At 51.5% G+C, this 22,877-nt stretch overlaps 1 protein-coding gene and 1 long non-coding RNA gene across 4 annotated transcripts; one reads left to right on the top strand and one right to left on the bottom strand.

Moving 5' to 3' along the window:
* Positions 1–16,561: 16,561 nt before the first annotated feature.
* Positions 16,562–18,439, bottom strand: TMEM158 (transmembrane protein 158). Its single transcript, XM_082690377.1, has one exon. It carries the CDS (start codon positions 18,100–18,102, stop codon positions 17,203–17,205), a length of 900 nt encoding a protein of 299 aa, XP_082546503.1. The 5' UTR covers positions 18,103–18,439; the 3' UTR covers positions 16,562–17,202.
* A 94-nt stretch (positions 18,440–18,533) lies between these two features.
* On the top strand, positions 18,534–21,675 carry LOC309864128. Of its 3 annotated transcripts, XR_014311380.1 has the most exons (3): positions 18,534–19,410; positions 19,684–19,735; positions 20,356–21,675. It is a non-coding gene; the product is annotated as an uncharacterized lncRNA (long non-coding RNA). The 3 variants fall into 3 exon arrangements; XR_014311379.1 differs by lacking the exon at positions 19,684–19,735; XR_014311381.1 differs by having other exon boundaries at positions 18,534–19,735.
* Positions 21,676–22,877: the final 1,202 nt, after the last annotated feature.

The raw sequence follows: 22,877 nt of genomic DNA, 5'->3' as shown, positions 1-22,877 counted from the left end.
TAGGATAGATTCAGAAATGACTGTGTTTGGAAGTTGGGCCAACATGCATGAGGAGGTCGTATAGGTGGGGGACCACCAAAATCTTCTGTATCCTTTTTTTTTTTTTTTTTTTTTTTTTTAGGTTTGCAGAACAGAATGCAGCACTAGTAACATCTCCATAAACAATCACTATGAAATAATAGGATACATCAGGGGTCCGATCCAGGGTCCCCTTCTCCACCCAAGGTGTGACACGGCTGATAAGCTAGAAAGGGCTGCAGATGGACTGTGTGCTGTGGGGAGTGCCAGAAGCCACTGGCCTTCCAAGCTGGGGTTTGGTTCCCCCATTTTACAGACAAGGAAACTGAGACTTCCAGAGTGTGAAAGCCATGCCTAAGGAGACACCAGTGCTGGCCTCCCGGGAACAGGAACTGCTGTTCTTGCCTGTGCCAGGATTCTAGGGATTTTTCATCCCGTACTTGAGTGAAGATGCTTTCTCTCTGAGCCCAGCCACGACCGTGCAGAAATTTGTTTCCCTCTGTGAAATGTCAAGGCTGAATCTTTTATGTTCTGCCCGGGGTCTGCACCCAAGGGTGAACTCCATCCAAGCCCCACAGCTGCCTCCTGCCTCTGAGACTCTGGGAGTCTTAGAATAATAACAAAAGGAATAATTCTCCGTGGCGGGGGAGAGTGAGGGAGTAGTTTTATCCTTCTCGTCCTGCACCATTCGAACCCGGGAGAGAAGATGAGGGAATTGGTGGAAGTAAGAGAAGTTGTGACCCAGTCTCACTCACTTCCGGGCTTGCCTACAGGCAACGTGGGAGCTGCCTGCCCACGGGGTCTGCGGCTGGTCTACCAGGAGTCAGAAACCCAGGGGATCATTCCTGCTCCCGGGGCAGGAATAGAGGGTCTGCTCAGCTTTCCTCCCTGAATGCCATAGTCCCAGGTCAGGAAAAGAGGAGCCCCAGCTATAGGCGAGGGGGCAGAGAGCAGCCAGGGGCAAGGTGGACAGGTGGGGTGGCCCCCAAGGAGTGGGATTCTTTATTATTCTACTGGGTGGAGAACAAAACTCATCTTTTATGGCCCACGTTCCATTCTCAGTTGGAGCCAGAAGAGTCTTTCCTTTATTGTCATTATTTTTAAAATATTTTTTTACTGTGGTAAAATATATTTAACATGAAACTTGCCATTTTAACCTTTTATTCAGTGGCATTAATCACATTTACAATATTTTGAAACCATCACCACTCTGTTTCCAAAACTTCTTCATCACCCCAAACAAAAACCCCATACCCATTCATCAATAACTCCCCTTGCCCCCCTCCTCCAACCTGTAGTAACCTCTATGCTACTTTCTGTCTCTATGACATTGACTGCTCGAAGTACCTCATATAAGTGGAATCAGACAGTATTTGTCTTTTTGTCAAGGGCTGGTTCCACTCACCATAAAGACTTCAAGATTCATCCATGTTGTAACACGTGTCAGAATTTCTCTCTCTCTCTCTCTCTTTTTTTTTTAAGATTTTATTTATTTGTCATAGAGAGAGAAGCGAGAGCAAGCACAGGCAGACAGAGTGTCAGGCAGAGGCAGAGGGAGAAGCAGGCTCCCCGCCAAGCAAGGAGCCCGATGTGGGACTCGATCCCAGGACGCTGGGATCATGACCTGAGCCGAAGGCAGCCGCTTAACCAACTGAGCCACCCAGGCATCCCAGAATTTCTCTCTCTCTTTTAAGATTTATTTATTTGAGAGAGAGAGCGCATGAGAGCAGGGAGGGGCAGAAGGAGAGAGAGAGAAAATTTAGCAGACTCTGCCCTGAACGTGGAGCCTGATGTGCGGCTCAATCCCATGACCCTGAGATCACGATCTGAGCCAAAACCAAGAGTGGGCCACTCAACCAACTGCGTCCCCCGGGGCCCCAGAATGTCTCTCTATTTTAAAGGCTGAATAATGTTCCTTTGTATGTTTATACCACATTTTGTTTATCCATTCATCATGATGGCCGTAAGCGTTCCTTGACATATATACCCACAATGCACTTTGGAAAGAGAAACAGATGAAGATGTCATCCAGCTCCTGTAGGAGGGCTCGCTCAGGCCACTGAGGCCAAAATAGTTGATGATGCTTCACTTTGGTGATACTTCAAGAACAGCAACTAGTGAAAGTAACATTCACATGTTCCCACCAATTACGCATAAGCGTGGAGCTAGCGTTTGGTCTTCGGAGGTGACCTGGGCAGAATGCATGTCCCATGACAGCAAGATCCACTCTACACTCAGGCTCACCATGTCCTACTGAGCGTATGCTGATACTCAGTAAGTACTTTCTAATTATGGACCGAGAAAGAGAGAGAGGTTCACCATCTTGGAGTCACACCACAACCAGTACTGTTTGTTGAGTGCCTATGTGGGTCTGGTGCCTCACAGACATTCCCATTCCTCCTCCCAGCAGCCCTGCAAGGACAGGTGTGATCGTGCCTGATTTAGAGACAAGAAAGCTCAGTTTTTGAGTATTTAACCCAAGGTAGTGCATGGCACCCAGGACTCCGGTTGAAATCTCTGCTCTTGGATGGGTGTGGGGAAGAAGTCATTGCTTTTAAAATCTTTACAACAATACCTAGGAGGAGGAGGTACAGTTATGCTTCCCATTTTACAGATAAGGAAACCGAGGCCTAGCAATGGCAGGGCTGGTATTTGAACCTGACCAGTCTGGCTCACTGCGCATGCCCTCTGCCCTGCTGATGGACCCCATTTCTATAGATGGATTCCCTTCTGTAGGAATCACTCCTCAAGTTCAAATGTCAAATGCTTCCGGGTCTTTGGCTTCCCTCTGAGTGCAGCTGGCAGGATGAAGTGAGTCTAGAGGGACTTGCTGTCTCATCTGACTAATTAAGTATGATTTGGGGGCTCCTGAATGAGGTAGATGTGGGTCATAATGGAACCCCGCCACCACTCTGGTTATGGATCTATGTTTAGAAGGGCTTGGGGAGCTCCCTGAGATGGGGCTGGGACATTCCTGCAGGAGCTCCTGTCTGTCTGCAGCCTTCCCCACAGGAGAAAGACTCCTCGGCCATAGGAGAACCTGGGGGCTCCTCCCCACACCGAAGAAGCAGAAAACTTGCACGCCTTTCCCTCTGCGCAGCGGTTCCCTCTGAGTCTGCAGGTGCCCATTTCGGCTGGGTTGTCAAGGGGAGGCAGCCATCCCGGAGATACCCCTCCCTCCACATCCCCAATGCCCCCAGAGTGAGCCAGATTCCAGGCAGTGGGAGAGAGGGTGCTTGGAAAAGGCCGGGGATGACAGCTCTGGCTTATTTTCAAACATCAGCAATAAGACATCCCACTCACTGAGCCTGCATCCCTGCCAGGGAGTGCCCGTGAGCTCTCCAGAAGGAGTCCTCCCCAGCTCTCCCGCTGCATGGTAGTATTATCTTCCCCCTTCTGCAGATGAGGAAATTAAGCTCATGGGGTGCAGTGCTGAGCTCAAATGCAGACTCAGGTAAACCCCCAGTCCTCTGCCTCCTTGGGAGGGGCCTCAGGGCCCCGCTGTATCTCTGGGCAGGTAGGGAGGTTGGTGCTGAGGCAGGGGGGAGGTGGGACTGTGGCATCCTGGGTAGAAGGCAGTGGAGAAAGGTCCTCCTGGGCATCCCCCACTGCTGTTCAGAGCTCCTCCAGTTTCTCGGGGCTGGCTCTCTGGCAGCCCAGGATAGAAGGCAAGCCCGTTTCTGCCCCCAGGTGCCCTAATCCAGGTGAGGTTTCTTGGAGCAACCACGTCAGGGCAGCTGCTATTTCTTTGGAGGCGTCTCCCTGGAGGGGTGTCCAGTAGGAACGCCAGCTCTCATGGAGGCATAGGGGGTCTTAAAAAGAAAATGACCTGGGGGCACCTGGTGGGCTCCGTCAGAAGAACGTGTGACTCTTGATCTCAAGATCATGTGAGTTTGAGTCCCACATTGGGTGTAGAGATTTCTTAAAAATAGTAAATAAATAAAACTTAAAAAAAAAATTCAGGGCCCCTGGGTGGCTCAGTCGTTAAGCATCTGCCTTCAGCTCAGATCACGATCCCAGGGTCTTGGGATCAAGCCCCTCATCTGGCTCCTTGCTCAGTGGGGAGTCTGCTTCTCCCTCTCCCACTCCTCCTGCTTGTGTCCCCCCACCCCCTTCAAATAAATAAAATCTTAAAAAAAAAAAAAGAAGAAAGAAGAAACGTTCCTTCTTTGAAAAAGAAGAGAAAGAAAGAGAGAGAGAGGATTCAAGAGCCCAAATATTGTACAGTCTTAAAAAAAAACCAAACCCAGAAGGTCATGGGGGCTACGGAGGAATTCCATGGAATGTTCTCAGAGCCTGGGCTGGAAGGGTCCTGGAAGGAAACCACAGGGGTACAAGATTCGGGCTTGTAATTCAGTTCAACAGAGTATTCTGGAGACCTTGCTGTGGGCACATCTCTAGGACCCCAAGATGGCAAAATTCTGGGACTCTTACAACCCCGGGGGAGGTTACATCCTGTTGCCCCATGGTGGATTTTGGAGCCACACACCTAGCCTTCATCTTGGTTCTGTTTCTCACCAGTGAAATATCCTTGAGCAAGGGACATAAAGTCTCAGAGCTTCTCTTTCCTCTTTATCAGAAGACGGGAGTTGAGGCTGGGTGCAGCTGGTGAGGGAGAGAACACGCTCCCTGAGTGTGTTTCCCCAGTCCTCAGCCCGTGGCAGTGACTGCTGTCCTTAATTTTAATTATTTGGCAGAGCAGTTAATAGTCAATTTGTCCAATAAAATACAGGGTGCCCAGTTAAATTTGAATTTTAGGTAAACAACAAATAATTATTTCAGTACAAGTCTATCCTAAATATTGAGTGAGACATACTTACACTAAAAAATAACTTGCCATTCTTGCAGGGTATAAGGGAGTGGCTGGGCCCTGCCTTAGAGTTCCCCCCACCCCTACCCCGCCCCAACCACCCAAGTTCTAGAGCCAAGCAAGTCCTTCTTCAGGGGAAAGGAAGCGCTTACAGCTGGTCAGGGAGCTTACCCTTTTGTTTGCCTGCTGTCTTCCCTGCCCCCAGGGTGCCCCAGCCTTGTTCTTGTCTCTCTAGCCCCACCACCATCCTGCCTGGGCCTCTGCCTATTCCTGCCCCAGACCCCAGACTCTTTCCATCTTTCATCTTTATCCATCTTTCATTCTCTACTGGACACCAATTCCCGCTGCAGAGGGTGTGTGCCCACCATGTGCCAGGCAGACCTTACACCACATCTACTATGATCCCATAAGATTCTCTGATGCTGGGTCAGGGCATCGGTATAACAGGGCCCTCCCTAGAGCAGCCAGAACCCGGTGGTGTTCCTGGTGATGGAGAAGAGACACGTCTCCTGGGTCACAGACACTAGAGAGAGAGGATGGGGTCAGTGACCAACATGGGACTCCCCCTATTTCAAATCTGAGCTAAAGACACACATTTTCATGAGAAGCATAGAGGTGGCAAAGTCTTCCAGAGGTCCATCTCAGCCCTTTCTCTCACCACGTCACTTAATCGTTTACCTAGAGAGTCAGAAGGGAAGATTTTGAGGTGTTTGTTTCTTTGGGGTTGAACTTTTGAATTCTTGGTAACACTCCAGTTGGTTTCCGGCCATTTCCCACCATTACAGCTTCCTGCCCCTCACATTCAGATTTGGTGTTGTTCTTTGGGGCGATCCAGGTTCCCTACATTTTATACATCAGATCAAATTCCCATTGGAGGACCAGGAAACACCCAGCAGCTGAATTTGGACAGCCAATATGGCTGAGATACTCCAAACGGAAAGGACACAGTGCCAACCAGGGCTGTGCATGGTTCTCTATCTTGGGAAAATGTCAGACCCTTGGATTGGATTCAAACGCAAGGAGAAGGCAAGCCAGTTTCTAAAGAGTGGATAAGAATCTTTACAGAGGAAGATACACGAAGAGCCAACAATCACGTGGAAAACTCCATCTCATGGGTCATCCAAGGAATGCAAATTAAAACCCCGATGAGAAAGGGCTACACACCCCTTAGAACAGCTCAAGTTAAGACCAGCCACACCAAACATTGAGGATGGGGGAGCAATCCGTACTCATACATTGCTGATGGGAGTGTAAGACAATATTAACAACTTCGGGGAAAATGGCATTCTTGTAAAGGCAAACATAAACCCGCGTCTACCCTATGACTTCCAGTTCCACACCCAGGTATTGCCCAAGAAAAACACAAACATGGGTCCACATATGGAAATTTTCTTTTTAAAATTTTATTTATTTATTTATTTGACACACACACACACACACACACACAGATCGCAAGGAGCCAGAGCGGCAGGCAGAGGGAGAGGGAGAAGCAGGCTTCCCGCTGAGCAGGGAGCCTGATGCGGAGGCAGGGCTCCCTCCCAGGACCCCGGGATCATGACCGAAGCTGAAGGCAGACATTTAACTGACTGAGCCACCCAGGCATCTCACATACAGACATTTTCATGACAGCTTTAATAAAGTCACTCAAAACTGGAAAGGGCTCAGGTGTCCATCAGCTGGAGAGTGGATGGACTGTGGTCCAACCTCGGAACGGGATCCCGCTTAGCGATAAAAAGAAACAAACTGGTGGAAGTTGCAGCAATGTAGTTGAATCTCACAGATTCAGCTGAGCAAAAGTAGACATACACAGAAGAATCCCTAGTGCGATCACACTTATATGAAGCTCTAGAAAAGGGAAAGCCGACCAATGGCCAAAGATGGGAACAGCGGTTACTCTCTCTCTCGTTCTCTCTCTCTCTCTCTCTCTGTGTGTGTGTGTGTGTGTGTGTGTGTTGTGAGCAGGGGCTGGTATGGCATGGAGATTATGGAGATGATGGCTTAGAGACACGAGAGAACTTTCTGAGGTGATGGAACTGTTCTGAATCTTAATAGGGTCTGGGTTATGTGGCTGTATTTGTCAAAAGTGCATGTACACCTGCGATCTCGTTGCACATAAATTATACTCCAGACAAAAGAGAACAACACAAACTCCCGTGCCCTACATAAGTAAATTGATTAAATTTAAAAAATAAAAGAGAGGGGAAGAGAACACATTAAAAAAACTTTTTAAAAAAAGATTTGTTTATTTATTTGAGAGGGAGAGCATGGGAACGAGCAGGGCCAAGGGGACAAGGGATGAGGGAGAGGGACAAGCAGACTCCGTGCTGAATGCAGAGCCTGTCGCAGATCCCACAACCCCGAGATCATGACCTGAGCCAAAATCAATAGTCAGACATTTAAATGACTGAGCCGCCCAGGCACCCCGAGAACATATTTTAGAATCTCTTCCCCTTCAAAGATGGATGAGCGGCACGCGTCACCCTACTCTGACAGAGAAACCTCATGTTTCTGTGTTTGCAGATATTCTTGTCCATCCTGTTTTACAGATGAGATGACGGGGGCTCAGAAGGATTAACTAACTTCTCCAGAGTCACCCACGGAGGGCTCATTCCAGTCCCGACCCGCATCTGTCTGGCTCCATAACCCGCACCCGGCCACGGGCCTGGACTCCCACGCCAGGGACTGGGCATGCGTACCCCGAGGTGCTGGCTCATGTGCCTGGAGAGAAGCAGATTTTACTCTTTGATGATAAAGTGAAATAATTACATTTTTTTTGAAAACAAAGAGACGGTAGTGTAGCAAACAAATTTTGCATGTATTTTATTTTATTTTTAAAGATTTTATTTATTTATTTGACAGAGAGAGAGGGAGAGAGAGAGTGTGTGTGTGCATATGAGCAGGGGCAGAGGGAGAAGGAGAAGCAGGCTCCCCGCTGAGCAAGGAGCCTGATGTGGGACTCCATCCCAGCCCTGGGATCATGACCAAAGGCATGCTTAAAGGCAGCTGCTTAACTGACTGAGCCATCCAGGTGTCCGTTTGCATACATTTTAAAAATAAAAATATTTAAGAAAAACTCCCCCTTGCAAAAGGTAGTATTAGGTAATAACTATTATATATATAATAAATGCCCCAGAGTGGAGGGGCATTGTCCATTGTGGTCATAGAAACTTTTGTGGATGTGTTTGAGAACTAATTCGCTGCATCATTATACCATCATGCCAAGTGTGTCTGGGCACCAGCTTCTGCCTCCATTGGCCTATGCTGCTCACCCAGCAAGCAGGCTCTAGTCTGATGCTCAGGGTCAAGCACATCTGACTGGGAGATGGTCCCGCCCTTAGTGTGGCTCAATCTTCTATGTTCCCTGGTGTAATCTACCAGCTAGACAGACAGAAGGGGCCATGTAGCTTCCAAACATGCTGCATAAAGCCTCACCAAACTTAAAATGTAGGATCAGGGGGCACCTGGGTGGCTCAGTGGGTTAAGCCTCTGCCTTCGGCTCAGGTCATGATCTTGGGGTCCTGGGATTGAGCCCCGCATCGGGCTCTCTGCTCAGCAGGGAGCCTGCTTCCCTTCCTCTTTCTGCCTGCCTCTTGGCCTACTTGTGATCTCTCTCTGTCAAATAAATAAATAAAATTAAAAACAAAACAGTAGGATCAGCACACCTAGCTGGCTCAGTCAGTGGAGTGGGCGACTCTTGATCTTGGGGTTGTAGGTTGGAGCCCCACGTAGTATATGGAGATTACTTAAAAATAAGACCTAAAAAAATAAAGTAAAATAAAATCGTATTATAGGATCTATCAGCTCAGGGAAGCTCTGCTTCTCTGTATCTTCATGTGCAGGGGATTAATGGGTTAGGGAAGGATCGGATACTTTCCCATGGCCTTTATTGCTTATCAAACGCAGAATGCAAATACTATTTTCCACACCACTTCTAGTCCTTTGTCTGATGAGGGGAATCCCCACTCATCGTCTGAACCTTGGAAATGGTGCAGCGTGTGGGTCCACACACTATAGCAAAGGACCCGTGGGCTTGTTTTTGTATAACCTGTGGACTGAGAATCATTTTTGCATTTGGAATGGGTGAAAAAAAAAGAAAAAAAAATTGGCAACATGAAATTTATATGAGATTAAAATTTCCATGCCCCTCGGTACAGGTTTCCTAGAACAGAGCCACACTCATCCGTTTACATGGGACTTATGGCTGCTTTCGAGCGACAGCGGCAGAGCTGAGTAGGGGAAGACCGCACGGCCCACAAAACTGGAAATAGTTACTGCTTGGGCCTTTCCAGAAAAGGGTGGCCAACCCCTGCGGGCGAACATAAGCGAGTTGCCCAGAGTCCATCAGGACTCTGAAGGGAGACAGAATTACCCACAGCGATCTCTAGGGGGCGCGCTCTCTCCTCTCCCAGCAGAGTGTGCGCGGCGCTCCCAATCCATAGCCACCCTGTGTCTAACACTAAGGTGAATGAATACTGGTACTAAATCTGTGGGACGCCCCTTATAACGCGGGTGCTGGGGACAGAGGCAGGCACGTCAGATGTGACAGAGCCCGTTCTCCCTTGGCACAAGTTGGCAGGACACCCGGGGGCAAGGCCAACTGGCCAGACCTCCCCTGAGACTGGCAAAGGCTGGGAGGTCAGCACACAAGTGGGACAGGGAATTTGGGGTTCAACAAGAGCATCTGAGCTTCACTCCCCGCCATTGCTGGGGGGACATAGAGGCAAGGGGGGGGGTGTAGTGAATCCTGTGGGGGTTCCGCCCAGAGTCCTCTGACGCATCTGTGCATCTATCCCCTAGCTGTAGGGTGCACTGCTAACATCTCTTGGGGCCTCCTTCTCTGGGGAACTGGGGGGAGGCCAGGGAGGCTGTGTAGCCCTTGCACACACCTTGGCCTGTGATTGTGGGAAGTGGGAATACAGAAGACCAGGACGGTGCCCTAAGGTGGGGCACCACGGGGGCACAATTTCTGTCCCCAAACTGCCAGGGCATCAGGCTGCAGCTGATCCCAGCTGAGAGCATGTCCTCACTTGGCTCCTTCCTCTGCCCGGTCCTGCTTCCCTCACTCCTCTCCTCGGGAGAGCACCCCACAATAAACCCCCGGGTGTGAGTGTCTCTACCTCAGGATCAGCTTCTAGGGAGCCCAGTCCTGGACAAGATTCATTGCAGAAGACCTTAACATGGTCCAGTTATGATGAGGGGTGCTGAATACATTTCGACCCATGGATGGTTCCAGTCTTTGGCTGATTCGCCTGCCTCTGGCCAGATCGAGCGAGGTTCTTTCTCTGGGTCTTCTGTCTTCTGCACCTGCCCCTGCAGCAGGGCATCTGTGTGTGGCCTGACTGGGCCACGTGGAACTATGCCATCATTTGGGGGCAGCATTCTACAGCAGTAATATCCTTCCTGCTTATTGAATCTCGGAATTCATTTTTGCACCGAAGACATCACATAAACCCAAACAATACATGGCGGCTCTGTGGTGATGACCCGGGGAGATGAATCACATCGTTCATCCTCAAACCTTGTGTTCCTTATCAGCCTCATCTGGAACCTCAGACACAGAGTGGACGCATGGCTGGGGGGGTGGTGGGCAGTTTGGCTTTGATGTGTGTCTGGAGATGACAAACTTGGGATGAGAAAGAGAGAAGACCTCGTTCCCCTACACGCACATTCTCTGTCTCCATCAGCCCTTTGGCCCTTGGATAGATTTCAATATCCTTTATGGCTGATTTCTGCCCTACATATTAGGAATCAGCCTTTATACACCACCTGCCCCAAGAAGCCCTCCATGACCTTCTGCGGAGGTGGGGGACCACCCAGGAGCCCCTGAGTGGGGAAAGCAGAATGCTGAAAAGCAGGCACTCCGGGTTAAAATAGAGCACAAGCGTTTGGCCACCTGTCGATAAATATGAGCCTTATGGGTGCTGGCTTTGTGGCTGAGACTGATCCTTATCTCAAGGATATTCTCCTGGGGCGCCTGGGTGGCTCAGTTTGTTGAGCCTCTGCCTTTGGCTCAGGTCATGATCTCAGGGTCCTGGGATTGAGCCCCGCATCAAGCCCTGCATCCAGCCCCTCATTGGGCTCTCTGCTCAGCAGGGAGCCTGCTTCCCCCTTTCCCTCTGCCTGCGGCTCTGTCTACTTGTGATCTCTCTCTCTCTCTGTCAAATAAATAAAATTTTAAAAAAAGAGAAGAAGCATAGTCTTTCATTTCTCTGTGGTGTAGCACTGGTATAATAAAGAGAAGTTTTCAAAAAACAGTTAAGTACAGCATAATTTCAGTTTTTAATATAATATAAATAATTAGTGTAAACATAGGCTGGAAGTATTTGCACCAAAATGCTTGCAGAACACATTTTGGGGCAGTTTGGAGATAGCGCTCTTTCCTTTCTCTTTTATTTATCAACGTTTCTGGTCCTTCTACCGGAGCTATACATGATCTGTGTTCAACCAAGGGTGCAAAGATGATTCTTTGTAGAAAAGTGTCCTTTTTTTAAAAAAAATTTTTATTTATATATATGACAGAGATAGACACAGAGAGAGAGAGAGAGAGAGAGAGAACACAGGAGGGAGAGTGGGAGAGGGAGAAGCAGGCTTCCCACTGAGCAGGGACCCCGATGTGGGGCTTGATCCCAGGACCCTGGATCATGACCTGAGCCCGAGGCAGACGCTTAACCATCTGAGCAACCCAGGCGCCCTGAAAAGTGTCCTTTCTGAGATGTGTTAACCAACGTGTTAATCAAAGCCCTCTTTGGGAGGTGGTGACAGCTAGGAGGGGGCGACTTGGACTGTGCCTCTAAGGGTGGGTGAGATGTCTTTTGGAACTTGGTGATTCGAGCCTTCCAGGGCTGACGGGGAGAACTATTCAGGGGCAGAAAACAGTTGACAGAGCCTTCCTCTCTGGGGTAGCTCTTGTGGGAGGGAAGCCAACAGAACCTGCACCCAGTGGTTGTCCCCAGCCAGTGGCCATCTCTGGGTTGGTCCCCAGGATGTCCTCCTACTCTCCATCCTTCACCTGCCTCCGGCTATGGCTCCGGACCACTCACTCTTCCAGTCCCAAATAACCATTACAAATAACAGTATTATTGTTGCCCGTGCCCTTCTCTTCCAGCAGCTGCTCAGTTTTCTAGGAACACGAGAGATGACGTAGGTGCCATATTATGTATACTTAAAGCCCACGGTCAGAACATCAGCATCTTTCTTACTAGAAGAGCCACAGAATTTAACCTGAACCAGAGCACATCTATGATCTTCAAATATTCTGAAATAAGATTCCAAGGTACTCTAATGATAAAAATCACTTTTCTAGGTGATGACACAGCACGTGTCGTGACTTGGCTATGTGCAAGGAAGCTAGTGTGCAAGGAAGGAAACCCAAGAGGTAGGCTGGAATTCACTATCAGATCCTCGGGCAGAGAACCACTGTGTTCCCACAGCAGGGGAACAGCAAGAACTTGGAGAAGCTGCCGCATGGTCATGGACTATAGGGGCTCCTTAAAGTTCCGCATGAGTTTCAAACCTGCAGTGGGGGGTCAGACCTGCAGGGGTGGGGCGGAGAGCTAAGGGGTTGGCAATCTTGCTGCCCCTCCACCCCAGGCCTGGCAGACCTCAGGAAGTCTGACGGAACTGCCCAGGGGCCCAGCGAGAACACTGGTCACAGAGCCAGAAAGCGGGTCTTGGAGGGCACCCTGAATGGAGGTAGGTTTTTCCTAGAGTGCCAGAAAAGCTTAGTGGGAGACAATCTGTATGCAGAGTCCCAATGGGGCCTTAGGGGTTATCAAGATGCAAATTATTTTGATTTTCACCATTGCTCCGATGCAAGTGCAGAAAGTCCCAGGTCCTCGGCATCCCGAAAGCTCACCCCAGGACTCTAGGAGATAGTTCGGGCAGTGGGAACATCAAGAAAATGCTAAGGACGTGGCAGGGAGACGGATTTAATTGTCCTGGGTGTGCAGCAGTCATGCCACCAGTCCGTATGGGACCACAGGGAATCCTTACCCTCTTTGAACCTTGCTTCGACCCGTCCTGTCCTGGGTGTGGCAGAAATCACCGCATGTCAGTGCTGGCCTGGGGGATGCCAAGGCTGGCCTGATAACTGGACAAGAGGGATGAGAGAAGAAGGGCTTCCCAAGAGGCAGTTAAAGGAGGAGGCTGTGGACCGTAAGGAGTCTGCTATTAGGAGAGCACTTGGCTTTGGAGCAAACCGCAGGAGCTGAGCAGGGACGGGCTTGAGGTGGGAGTGGAAGAAGTTATTCCGAGCTGATGGGAAGGGGTAGGCACAGAAGAGTGGCTTCTTGAAGATTTCTGAGAGCCAGAGACCAGTAGGACTCTTGCCCTCAGGGCAGGGCTCAGGAAAGACAGAGGATAAGAGAACAAGAAGTCCCAGAGGCCAAGACCTGGCAAGGAAGATCTAGGGGACCCCAGGGTCTGCGGAGGCGGAGTGTGAGCAGACTTTGTGGAGCGATTTGCCCTAAAAACCGAAGCCTGAGCAGGGAAGAGCCAGGGAGAGAAGGCAACGCCTGGTCAGTGCCTGCCCACTGCGACTGCAGTAAGAAATCTGTGTTCTATTTCATTTATGCTCCGTGAGCGGTCCTCCCCTGCTACCGCCCAGAGGGTCAGGCACAGTAGAGCCAGGAAAGGCCAAGGCACTGTCTCTAGAGGATTGTCCTGCGATGGAAGCAGGGGTAACAGAAGGGCCACCAGGAAGAGACCAGGCAGGGGACAGCTCTCTGAGCACCCATAACGAAGTGTGAGGTGTGGCCACCCCACAGCAACCCGATGGGTCTGGGGTGCTGGTCTCTGCCCTTCTGTCCTCTCCTTGGAGACATTCCCTCCCACTGTTCCCAGGGAAAGGCTCAGCCACGAACCGAATGTCTGTATTTGCTCTTAATGTTCCCAGTCCCTATAACGCTAAACCTCTCCTACCTATTTGGGAAATGTATGATTTCTCCCCAGTGAAAGGAGAAAAATGGAACAGTGAAGCCCAGCCACCTTCTTGCCCCGAATGTCAGTGAATAAGTCGTGTCTGGGCAGTGGGAGAGGGGCTAGGTCAGGAGAGAGGCGGTGTCTGCTCCGACTTCTCCGCTCCTTTCTCCCCATTTTTATTCTAACTCCACCCCTGCCCCCCGCCCTTGCTCCCTACATGACTCCTACATCACAGGATCCAGAGTGCATTTTTGTCCTAATCTTTCAGATTGAATTCTCTGGGAGCCCACTTTGCCCAAAGAGGAACCACTATCAGGCTGATAAATCTCCTTCACTTATGAAATCCTGAGGGGCAGTCTAGCTGCCAGTGTGGGCAGGTGATATGGAGACCACAGGAGGAGAGTCTCGGGATGGCATTCCTGGGGTAAACTCTGTCTGCTCAGCAAGTCCTGGGATTCTGGGTGCCTTGTCGGTCACAGTGGTATTGGGTGTCAATGCTGTTCCTGCTACCAAGTTCTGCTCTCCTCTGGGGACTGGAAGCACGACTTCCTCGGCTCCTCTGTTGTTGGGTGGGGCCGTATGACTCCTTCCAATCAATGAGTGGACAGAATGTGACTTCTTGGCTGGAGCCTTGAATCGCCTTGAGTGAGTTTCCTTCCTCCTAACTGGGTGATGTGGCCATACCGTCAGATCAAAGTCATCCTCAGCCCGGATCCCTGAGTGACTCCAAAGAGCAGAACCTCTGCCGACTTTGGCCGTATGGCATAGGAAGGAATATGTTTTTCTCGTGTTAAGCTGATGAGCTCTCAGGATGGTAAAGTGCAGCAGTGTCACCCAACGGATGCTGGCTGATACCATCATTTGAGAAGGAACAGGAACAGACTTTCTTTTGACATGTCTATCTAGGAGGCGTGATTTTTTTTTTTTTTAAGATTTTATTTGACAGACAGAGAAAGAGAGCACAAGCAGGGGGTGCAGCAGGCAGAAGGAGATGCAGGCTCTCCACTGAGCAGGGAGCCAGACCCGGGACTCGATCCCAGGACCCCAGGATCATGACCTGAGCCGAAGGCAGATGCTTAACTGACTGAGCCACCCAGGCATCCCTGAGGCCTGATGATTAAACAAGCATTGGCATTAGGGGATAGTGCCCTTATTATCGCTGATTGTGGAAATTACAGAGCTACCCAAATGGAAGAGAAAAAGTAGAAACGTGGGATCTGGGTAAAAGAATTCAAATGGAGGGGCGCCTGGGTGGCTCAGTGGGTTAAGCCTCTGCCTTTAGCTCTGGTCATGATCTCAGGGTTCTGGGATCTAGCCCTGCATCGGGCTCTCTGCTTTGCAGGGAGCCTGCTTCCTCCTCTCTCTCTGCCTGCCTCTCCTCCTGCTTGTGATCTCTGTCTGTCAAATAAATAAACAAAATCTTAAAAAAAAAAAAAAAGGAATACTTAATGTGCCCTCCAGAATTACAAATACTGTGATTTTACTGTGAAAACTGACCAAGGGTAACAGTTATTGGTGTGTCTCCCATTAGATAACACAGGGCTGGAAAGAGTGCAGCTCATTGACCCCCTTGCTTTGGAGCTTAAGATTTACAGGGACTTGCGAGGCTAGTAGGTTTGCATCACATTGAACTTCAATGTCTAGATGGGGAGGAGGAGGAAGAGGCCATCACCCTCTCCTCCTCCTCTCTCATGGCTGGCCTTGGCCAGAGAAAGCCCGAGGTTCCAAAGAGGCAGACGGGTAGCTGAGGCTGCAGGGCAATGACCCAACCTCTTCTTCGGTTCCAGTGGAGTGGGGTCTCATGTCTTTGATATCATAGAGACAACCCAAGATAAAAGGAGGCTACGTATTTTGGAGGTTCCCTTCCACTAGCCCACAGTTCTCAAACTTGACATGCATCAGGGTCCCTTGGAGTATGCTGGCTAAAACGGATGAGTGGGCCCCACCTAGAGTTTCTGATTCAGTTGGTCCTGGATGGGGTCTCTATTTTGCATCTCTAACCAGTTCCCTGGTGCTGCTGGCCCAGAGACCCTACTCTGAGAACCAAAGCTCTGGGACAATATCAAGTATTCACTCAAAAATGGGGAGGAAATGGAACAAGGGAAAGTAGTTTTAAAATCTTTTAAAGAGGTCTTTAAAATGGTTTTTATATGGAGTCAATTTAAGGACTACTCATTTATCCTTCTTCTGAAAACCAGGAAAAATCTGAAAGTACTACCCAGCAGACATTACACCGTGGAAACCAGGAGTGAGGAAAGTCTTGTGATCGGGAACTAGAGTTGGTTGACCAAGGTCAATCAAGAATTGACCTTAAAGAAAAAAAATCTTATTAATGCTAAAATAATATCACAGGTTTTAAAACTAGCTTTTGAAATGTGCTCCTATGCGAACACTTAACACATATGAAATGGAAATCTACATGCTTTTTAAAATGAGTCGTTTCCTTGAAAGATACCTTGCTCAAGGGATATTACTGACTTTACCGTTTTGGCATTTTACTGGGTCTTTCACAGACTGTGAGGCAGGGGACCAAAAGGCAAATGACATAAAACCCTGTATGCCCCGTGACAAATGTCAGTGAGGCTGGGGGTGGGGATGGGTGGTTCCTGGAGGGCAGCCTGGTGGAGCTAAAACAATTACCATTAGGGCAAGTAACATAGTTTCCATCTCCTGCCTCCCCTACACAGGCAGGGAAGACAGCATCAGCCCCTCTCTCACTCTGGAGCACCCCTCCTTTAGGTTTCAGGGCAACAACTTGTAATTCTTGGATTCCTTTTCCTAAATCAAATAAAGAAAAAGCTACATACGCATCTCTGGAGGAAAATGTCTGTATTAAAAGCCAAAAAACCACAGAAGTACAAGAAACGCCCACCAGGCCACGTCACTGGATAGATCGACTTGGAAAAGGTTCATAAAGTTCATTTTTAGCGGTAACAATATGTGGGTGTGAAATCTTTCCCATGCCTCCCCCCACTTAAATAAATTAAAAAACAACAAACTTCAAATACTATGTTTGGATACAAAGAGCTTCTCTTCCTACAGCAATAGCAATTTGATTTTTTTTTTTTTTTACTAAAACTTTCATAAAACAGGTATTAAATATATAAAACAAATACACAGGATTTGGTCATTTTCTGCCATGAATATAGGGCACGTGGGTGCGGGGAGGGAGGGGGGCAGGGGTATACAATAGAGGGGAAAGGGCCCTGTCTCCCTCTTGTCGGTCCTCCTAGCTGCGGATCCCACCCTTCGGGCGCAAGGGCTGGCACCTGCCTTTCGGAACGACGCGCGGCGCGCAGGTCGCTGGGCCAAGTCGCTGGGGCCCCTCCGGCGGCCCCCTCCCCGAAAGGAGAACTAACGGTCACTACAGCACGAAGCACACGGGCCGAGTCTCCCGGCGGGAAAGGCACCCGAGAGCGCAGCCACAGGGCGGACGCGGGGAGGAGCGGGGCGGGTCACTTGGCCGCCGCCCCCGAGGTGACGGCCGCCGCGGCGGCGGCGGCGGCGGCAGCGGCTGCAGCGGCGGCGGCGGTGGTCCCCGCGGGCACGGCGGCGGGGGCGGCGGCGGCGGCGGCGCTGGCGGTGGTCCGACGCTGCTCCATGCCGTTGGGCAGGAAGCCGGCGATGATGGGCACCGGCCAGATGAGGGCGGCCACGCTCCACACGACGATGACCAGGGTCATGAAGCAGGCGACCAGCGTGGACTCGATGGGCTTGCGGTTCAGCCGCCAGCCCGGCTCACCCTGCAGCTCCTCTAGGCTGAAGTCCAGGCAGCAGAAGTGCAGCGGCTCGCCCTGCAGCCACAGCGGCCCGGGGGGCTCGGCCGCGGGGTAGGCGGGCAGCGCGGTGGGCGCCCCGGAGGCGGCGGCGGCGGCGGCGGCGGGCCGGAGGCGGCCCGGGCGGCGGCCACGCACCCAGCCGCAGCCCACGCAGAGGCGCAGGTCCTGCTGCGCGCCGCCGGCCGCCAGCCCCAGGTGCTCGATGAGCAGCGGCGGCCCGACGCGGTGGAAGGCGGCGGCGAAGAAGGCGCGGCCGTGCGCGTTGGTGGAGAAGAGCAGCAGGTCGCACTGGAAGCCCCGCGGGCGGCCCCAGCGCACGAGCAGCGAGCTCAGCATCTGCCGCTGCACGCTGATGTTGCACGGCGCCGCCGCCGCCGCCTCCTCCGGGCCCGGGCGCTCGGGGGGCCCGGGAGCCGCCGAGGCCAGCAGCCGCGGGGCGGCGGGCTCGCCCGCGGACGACGCGTTCACGGAGGCGTTGGGGGGCGCCCCGCCGAGGCCCGGCGCGTCCGCGGCCCCGCCGCGGGCGGGCGGCAGCGGGCAGGCGGCGGCCAGCAGCGCGGCGAGCGGGAGCAGCATGGCCTGCGGCGGGCGCCTACGCGCGCGGGGCGGGCGGCGGCTGCATGGCGCACGGGCGACGGGCCGGCGAGCGGACGACGGGACCGCGGGAGCCGGCAGCCGGGCGGAGTGGGGGCGCGCCCGGCACCTGGCAGCCCGCGGGGGCGGCGCGGAGGCGGCAGCGGCGGCGGCGGCGGCTCGCTCGGCACGGGGATCCCTCCCGGCCCGGCTGCGTCTGGGGTTCCCCGCCGCCCCCGCCGCGGGGGCCCTCGGACGGCCGGGCTGCTCTGCAGGGCCCGGCGCTCGCCCGGAGCAGGATTCCCCGACTCGGCTCCGCCCCCCGCGCGCCCCGCCCCGCCCCGCCCCGCCCTCCGCCCGCCCGGCTGCGAGACTCGAGGGAGGGCGGGGTTCCACGGGCCCCGCGGGGCGGGACGCGCGCGGGGAGCGGGGCTCGGACCCTGCGGCGGGCGGGAGGCCGGGCCGGGGGCGGAGCAGTGGGTCGCAGGAGCCGCGGGGTGGGGGGTAGGGGAGAGGGACGTGGCCCCGCCGGGGGAAGCGGCCCGCGCGTCCGACTCCGGGGCGGGGGTGGTGGGGAGGCGGCACCGGGCGAGAACTGCGTCCTGCGTGGGAGACCATCCCGTGGTCGCGCGGGAGGGGTGAGCCTGCGAGGTCGCGCCTTAGTGCCCACCGCGACCCCTCTCGTTTTACAGAAGGGGAAACTGAGGCCGAGAGCGGGTACCCCAAGGCCACCCTCCAACCCAGAACCAGGACTTCGGGCCACTAGGCTTTCTACCTTTCCACGGTAGAAATCTCAAATCTCCAATCGGTAGAGTTTGTTTTTTAATACGCCTCGGGCACAATAGACCCAGAAGCGGCACCTTGAGGAAAATGCTAAGAACTCTCTGGAGTTTGGGCTGCAGATGGGCTGTGGGAGTGTGAGCCCAGCCAGCAGCGGTGCGGCTCCAGAGGTGCTGATGGGGAGTTTCACTCGCAGGAAACCGCTTCTCCGGAGCACAGCCTTGGTTGGCAGGTAGCGGAGTGTTGGTCTGTAGAATCCATGTCAAGGGACGATTCCCGTTAGGACAGCAGGTTGGGGTATCAGTCAAGAACAAGGAGCCACGATCAGATTTATATTTTTTAAAAAACACTTTCCTAGTAATGTGGCCTCTTACACTCAGGGTCGGGGTGCGGGGGATCACTGATGCCCTCTAAGGGAACGCACCCGTGGTTTGAAGCCATTGTGATCCGTGAACACCAGCGATTCCTGAGTCTGAGACGGAAGGGGTGGAGGGACACGCAGAAGCAGCCAACAAAATGGCCCTCACAGAGGTAAGTTTCCTGAACAGAACTCCATTGCTAGGCATTGTGGCTGGTTACGTTTCTGGAAGCTTTGTCCATTATTTCTAACAATGAGTAAAAACCAGGAGGAGAAAGACCTAAAAACAGCCTCAAAATATCGGAACCTACCTGGCCCCTTTCCAGCTGGGCGAGTCATTATTCTGATCTGGTCTTGGTTTCTCCATCTGAACAGTGGGGGTGGGGTACCTGTATAGGAGGGATACTAAGATAAATACACCTGATCCAGTGTCTGTCTGTCCACAGATGTGCTCACATGGTGGCTGCTATGATGTTCTTACTACCAGTCCTGCCTGATGTGGGTGTCTGGAACAATCCTTGGTTTCTATAGAAATGGTTAATCTCCCTGAGGGGATAGGACTCCCCTTTTGTTTATTCCTTTTCTGCTGGGAAGTGGTGTGCCCAGAAAGAACAGTGTGTCTTTTCATGCTTTTATTATACATGACTCTTCCTCCAAGCCTTGCATGTCGGGAACAGAATCTGTCAGCCGCCAAGTAGGGGGACTGAGCAGTGTGGCTAGTGATCAGCCCAAGAACATCAGGGCATCTGAGGGCTGAGCGAGGCCCAGTCTTGAAGGTGGGGGGGGGGGACATTCTAAGTCTGGTCACTGTGTACAGCAGTGGAGGATACTCTCTAGTGTTTCAGCCACGGGTGGGGGTTTCCTGGCTTTGTCTGACCAGTAGCGAAGGCAGCAAGAAAGGGAGCAAAGTTCTACTGGGGGGGCGGGTTGGGTCAAGTCGTTTGCTGCTGAATTGTACCACCATAGCCCCGTGTCCTGGCAACATGCCCTCTGCCCACTTTTCCAGCACGTACCCCAGACTCTGAGACCTCACATGCAGAGGGACAATTAAGCGTGTGTTTTCTAGATTGATCTGTCTTTTTTAAAAAAATATGTTCTTTTATTTATTTATTTGACAGACAGAGGTCACAAGTAGGCAGAGAGGCAGGCAGACAGAGAGAGGGGGAAGCAGGCTCCCCGCCAAGCAGAGAGCCCGATGCGGGACTCTATCCCAGGACCCTGAGATCATGATCTGAGCCGAAGGCAGAGGCTTAACCCAGTGAACCACCCAGGCACCCTGATCTGCTGTCTTTTTGGACAATGAATTTGGGAAGAAAAGATAAGAACTAAGTTATTTTCTGGCCTGTTTGCTGTTGGGTTACCAGCAACAAGAAAAGTACCTAGCATGGGGTAGGGGCTCAGAACTGGTGATGTCTCACCTTAGGGAGGCTGGGCTTCTCCTTTGACAGAAGGTAAGCTCGTATATCGTGAAACCTGTTTTATCTTGAGAAAATTTTCAGTTGAGCTTCTTTATAAAGATGCATGTTTTGAGGCACCTGGGTGGCTCTGTCGGTTGTGTCTGACTCTTAATCTGAAAATCTCAGGATTTTCAGATCGAGTCCTGAGTCAGGCTCCACACTCAATGTGTCTCCCACTCCCTCTGTTCTGCCCCCCACCCTCCACTCTCTCTTTCTCAAATAAATAAAATCCTTTAAAAAAAAAGATGCATGTTTTATAAACATATATGAACATGTTATATTGTATATGCAATATGGCTGATATTCTGTGCTTTTGTTTGTGGCTTATACTGTGCACTGCTCTCTTTTCCATATTTGAAATTCTCTCAAGTTGATATGTTCTTGATTTCTCTGAAGGTTGCATCTTTGAATATTTGTTATCTAAGGGGTGAAAATTGTTTTGGAAGCTGAGTCCGAAGTGCCGTCTTATACACGCAGTGATCTCCTTTCCCCAGTCCTTCAGTTCAGCTAACAAAATCCTGCTGTGATCCTTCAGGATAAACAACACAGGACCTTGAAGTTTGGTTGTTGGACTTACACACATAATTCACCATCAGCTGTACAGTATTTTTATAAGAGATAATATGGGTTTGTACCATTTGTGATAATATAGGTTTGTAACATATAAACAACAATATGGGTTTGCAACATTAAAATAAGGGAAACTTTCATCTGTATGTTTTATTACCTTCATAGAATCGTAAAAGAGTTACATATCTAAAAACATTAAGGGACATCTGGGTGGCTCAGTGGGTTAAACCTCTGACTTCGGCTCAGGTCATGATCTCAGGGTCCTGGGATCGAGCCCCGCCTTGGGCTCTCTGCTCAGCGGGGAGCCTGCTTCCTCCTGTCTCTCTGCCTGCCTCTCTGCCTACTTGTGATCTTTCTGTCAAATAAATAAATAAAATCTTTAAAAAAATAAATAAAAACATTAAAAACATATATGTTACAAACATATTCAATATATTACTTTATAACCACATTGTTGTATGAAGGTTGGAAAACAGTGAGGAAACAATGATACTCCTGGCTACCTGTCCTCTTTCCTTTTCTGTATCTGTGTCATCCCTTTTTCCATTTTGCATATTCTCTAAAATGTGCACCTATTCTGGGGGAAAAAAAGATAATTATACTAAGGCCTCACCCCCTTTTTGCAACCGTTGCCGTTTTCAGACTCAGCCTCCAGCAGGGTCCGGGAGGGCTAGCCAGGGGCGTGGGGTGTGCAACACCCTGTTGCTGACTGAGCAAGCTGGCCAGTTAAGAGTGGTGCCTGAGCTACACGCAGAGACCTGCCCCCTGTGTGTTTTGTGTGGTTCCTTCCACCCGCCCTTGGGTCCATTTACCACTTTCCCTTCCCCTCGCCGGCTCTGTTCCAGGCACACTGACTTCTTTGCTGTTCTTGGAACACGCAGAGCAAACTCCGCTTTTGAGCCAAACTCAAGGCCTTTGCTGTTTCCTCTGCCCTGGACACTGTTCTTTCTGACATTTCCTTTGCTTGCTCCTGCGTCCCCCTCAGCTCTCTGCTGCAAAGGTAGCTCCCCAGGGAGACCCTCCCTGACCACTAGTGTCAAACAGCACCCATTCCCTCTGTCCCTGTCACTACCTTCCCATGCATGGTCCTGCACGTCTTCCTGGTACTCACGTTCAGCTGACCTGCTGTCCATCTTTCTTCTTTGTTTAATGTCTCTTTGTTGGGATGCCTATCTCCCCAAAGCGGGGCTTTATCTGCTTTATTCCATGGAACGGTATGGGGCACATAGTAGATGCTCAGTAATAGTTGGTGAATGAGTGAATTCAAAAGACTGTGGGTCTGGCCAGCAGGCTGTGGGTGCGGTTTAGGGAGTTGAGATGGACAGAGCCACAGCGATGCCCCAGCAGTGGGACTGCTGTGTCCCTACCAGCCTGCTCATCTGCCCCTGTGTGGGGCTGAGGCCCCGCCGGGGAACCACTTGGCTGGGCCGAGTCAGGTGTCGAAGGCTGAACCCATCTCACGAGCCCTGCTCCCAGGCATGAGCCCGGCGGGGGGGGGGGGGGGGGGAGGGGGGGACCTGTCAGCAAAACCTGAATTACTAGCAACATTTTAGATGAGACTAGATCTTCCTTCTATGGATGTAAGGGAGGAAGGCAAATGAGGCTCCTTCCCT

This window comes from Mustela nivalis, assembly GCF_964662115.1.
Source record: "Mustela nivalis genome assembly, chromosome: 1".
Taxonomy (NCBI): Eukaryota; Metazoa; Chordata; class Mammalia; order Carnivora; family Mustelidae; genus Mustela; species Mustela nivalis.
Note: the sequence above shows the minus strand (reverse complement) of the source record. Positions and strands in the feature narration are given on the sequence as shown.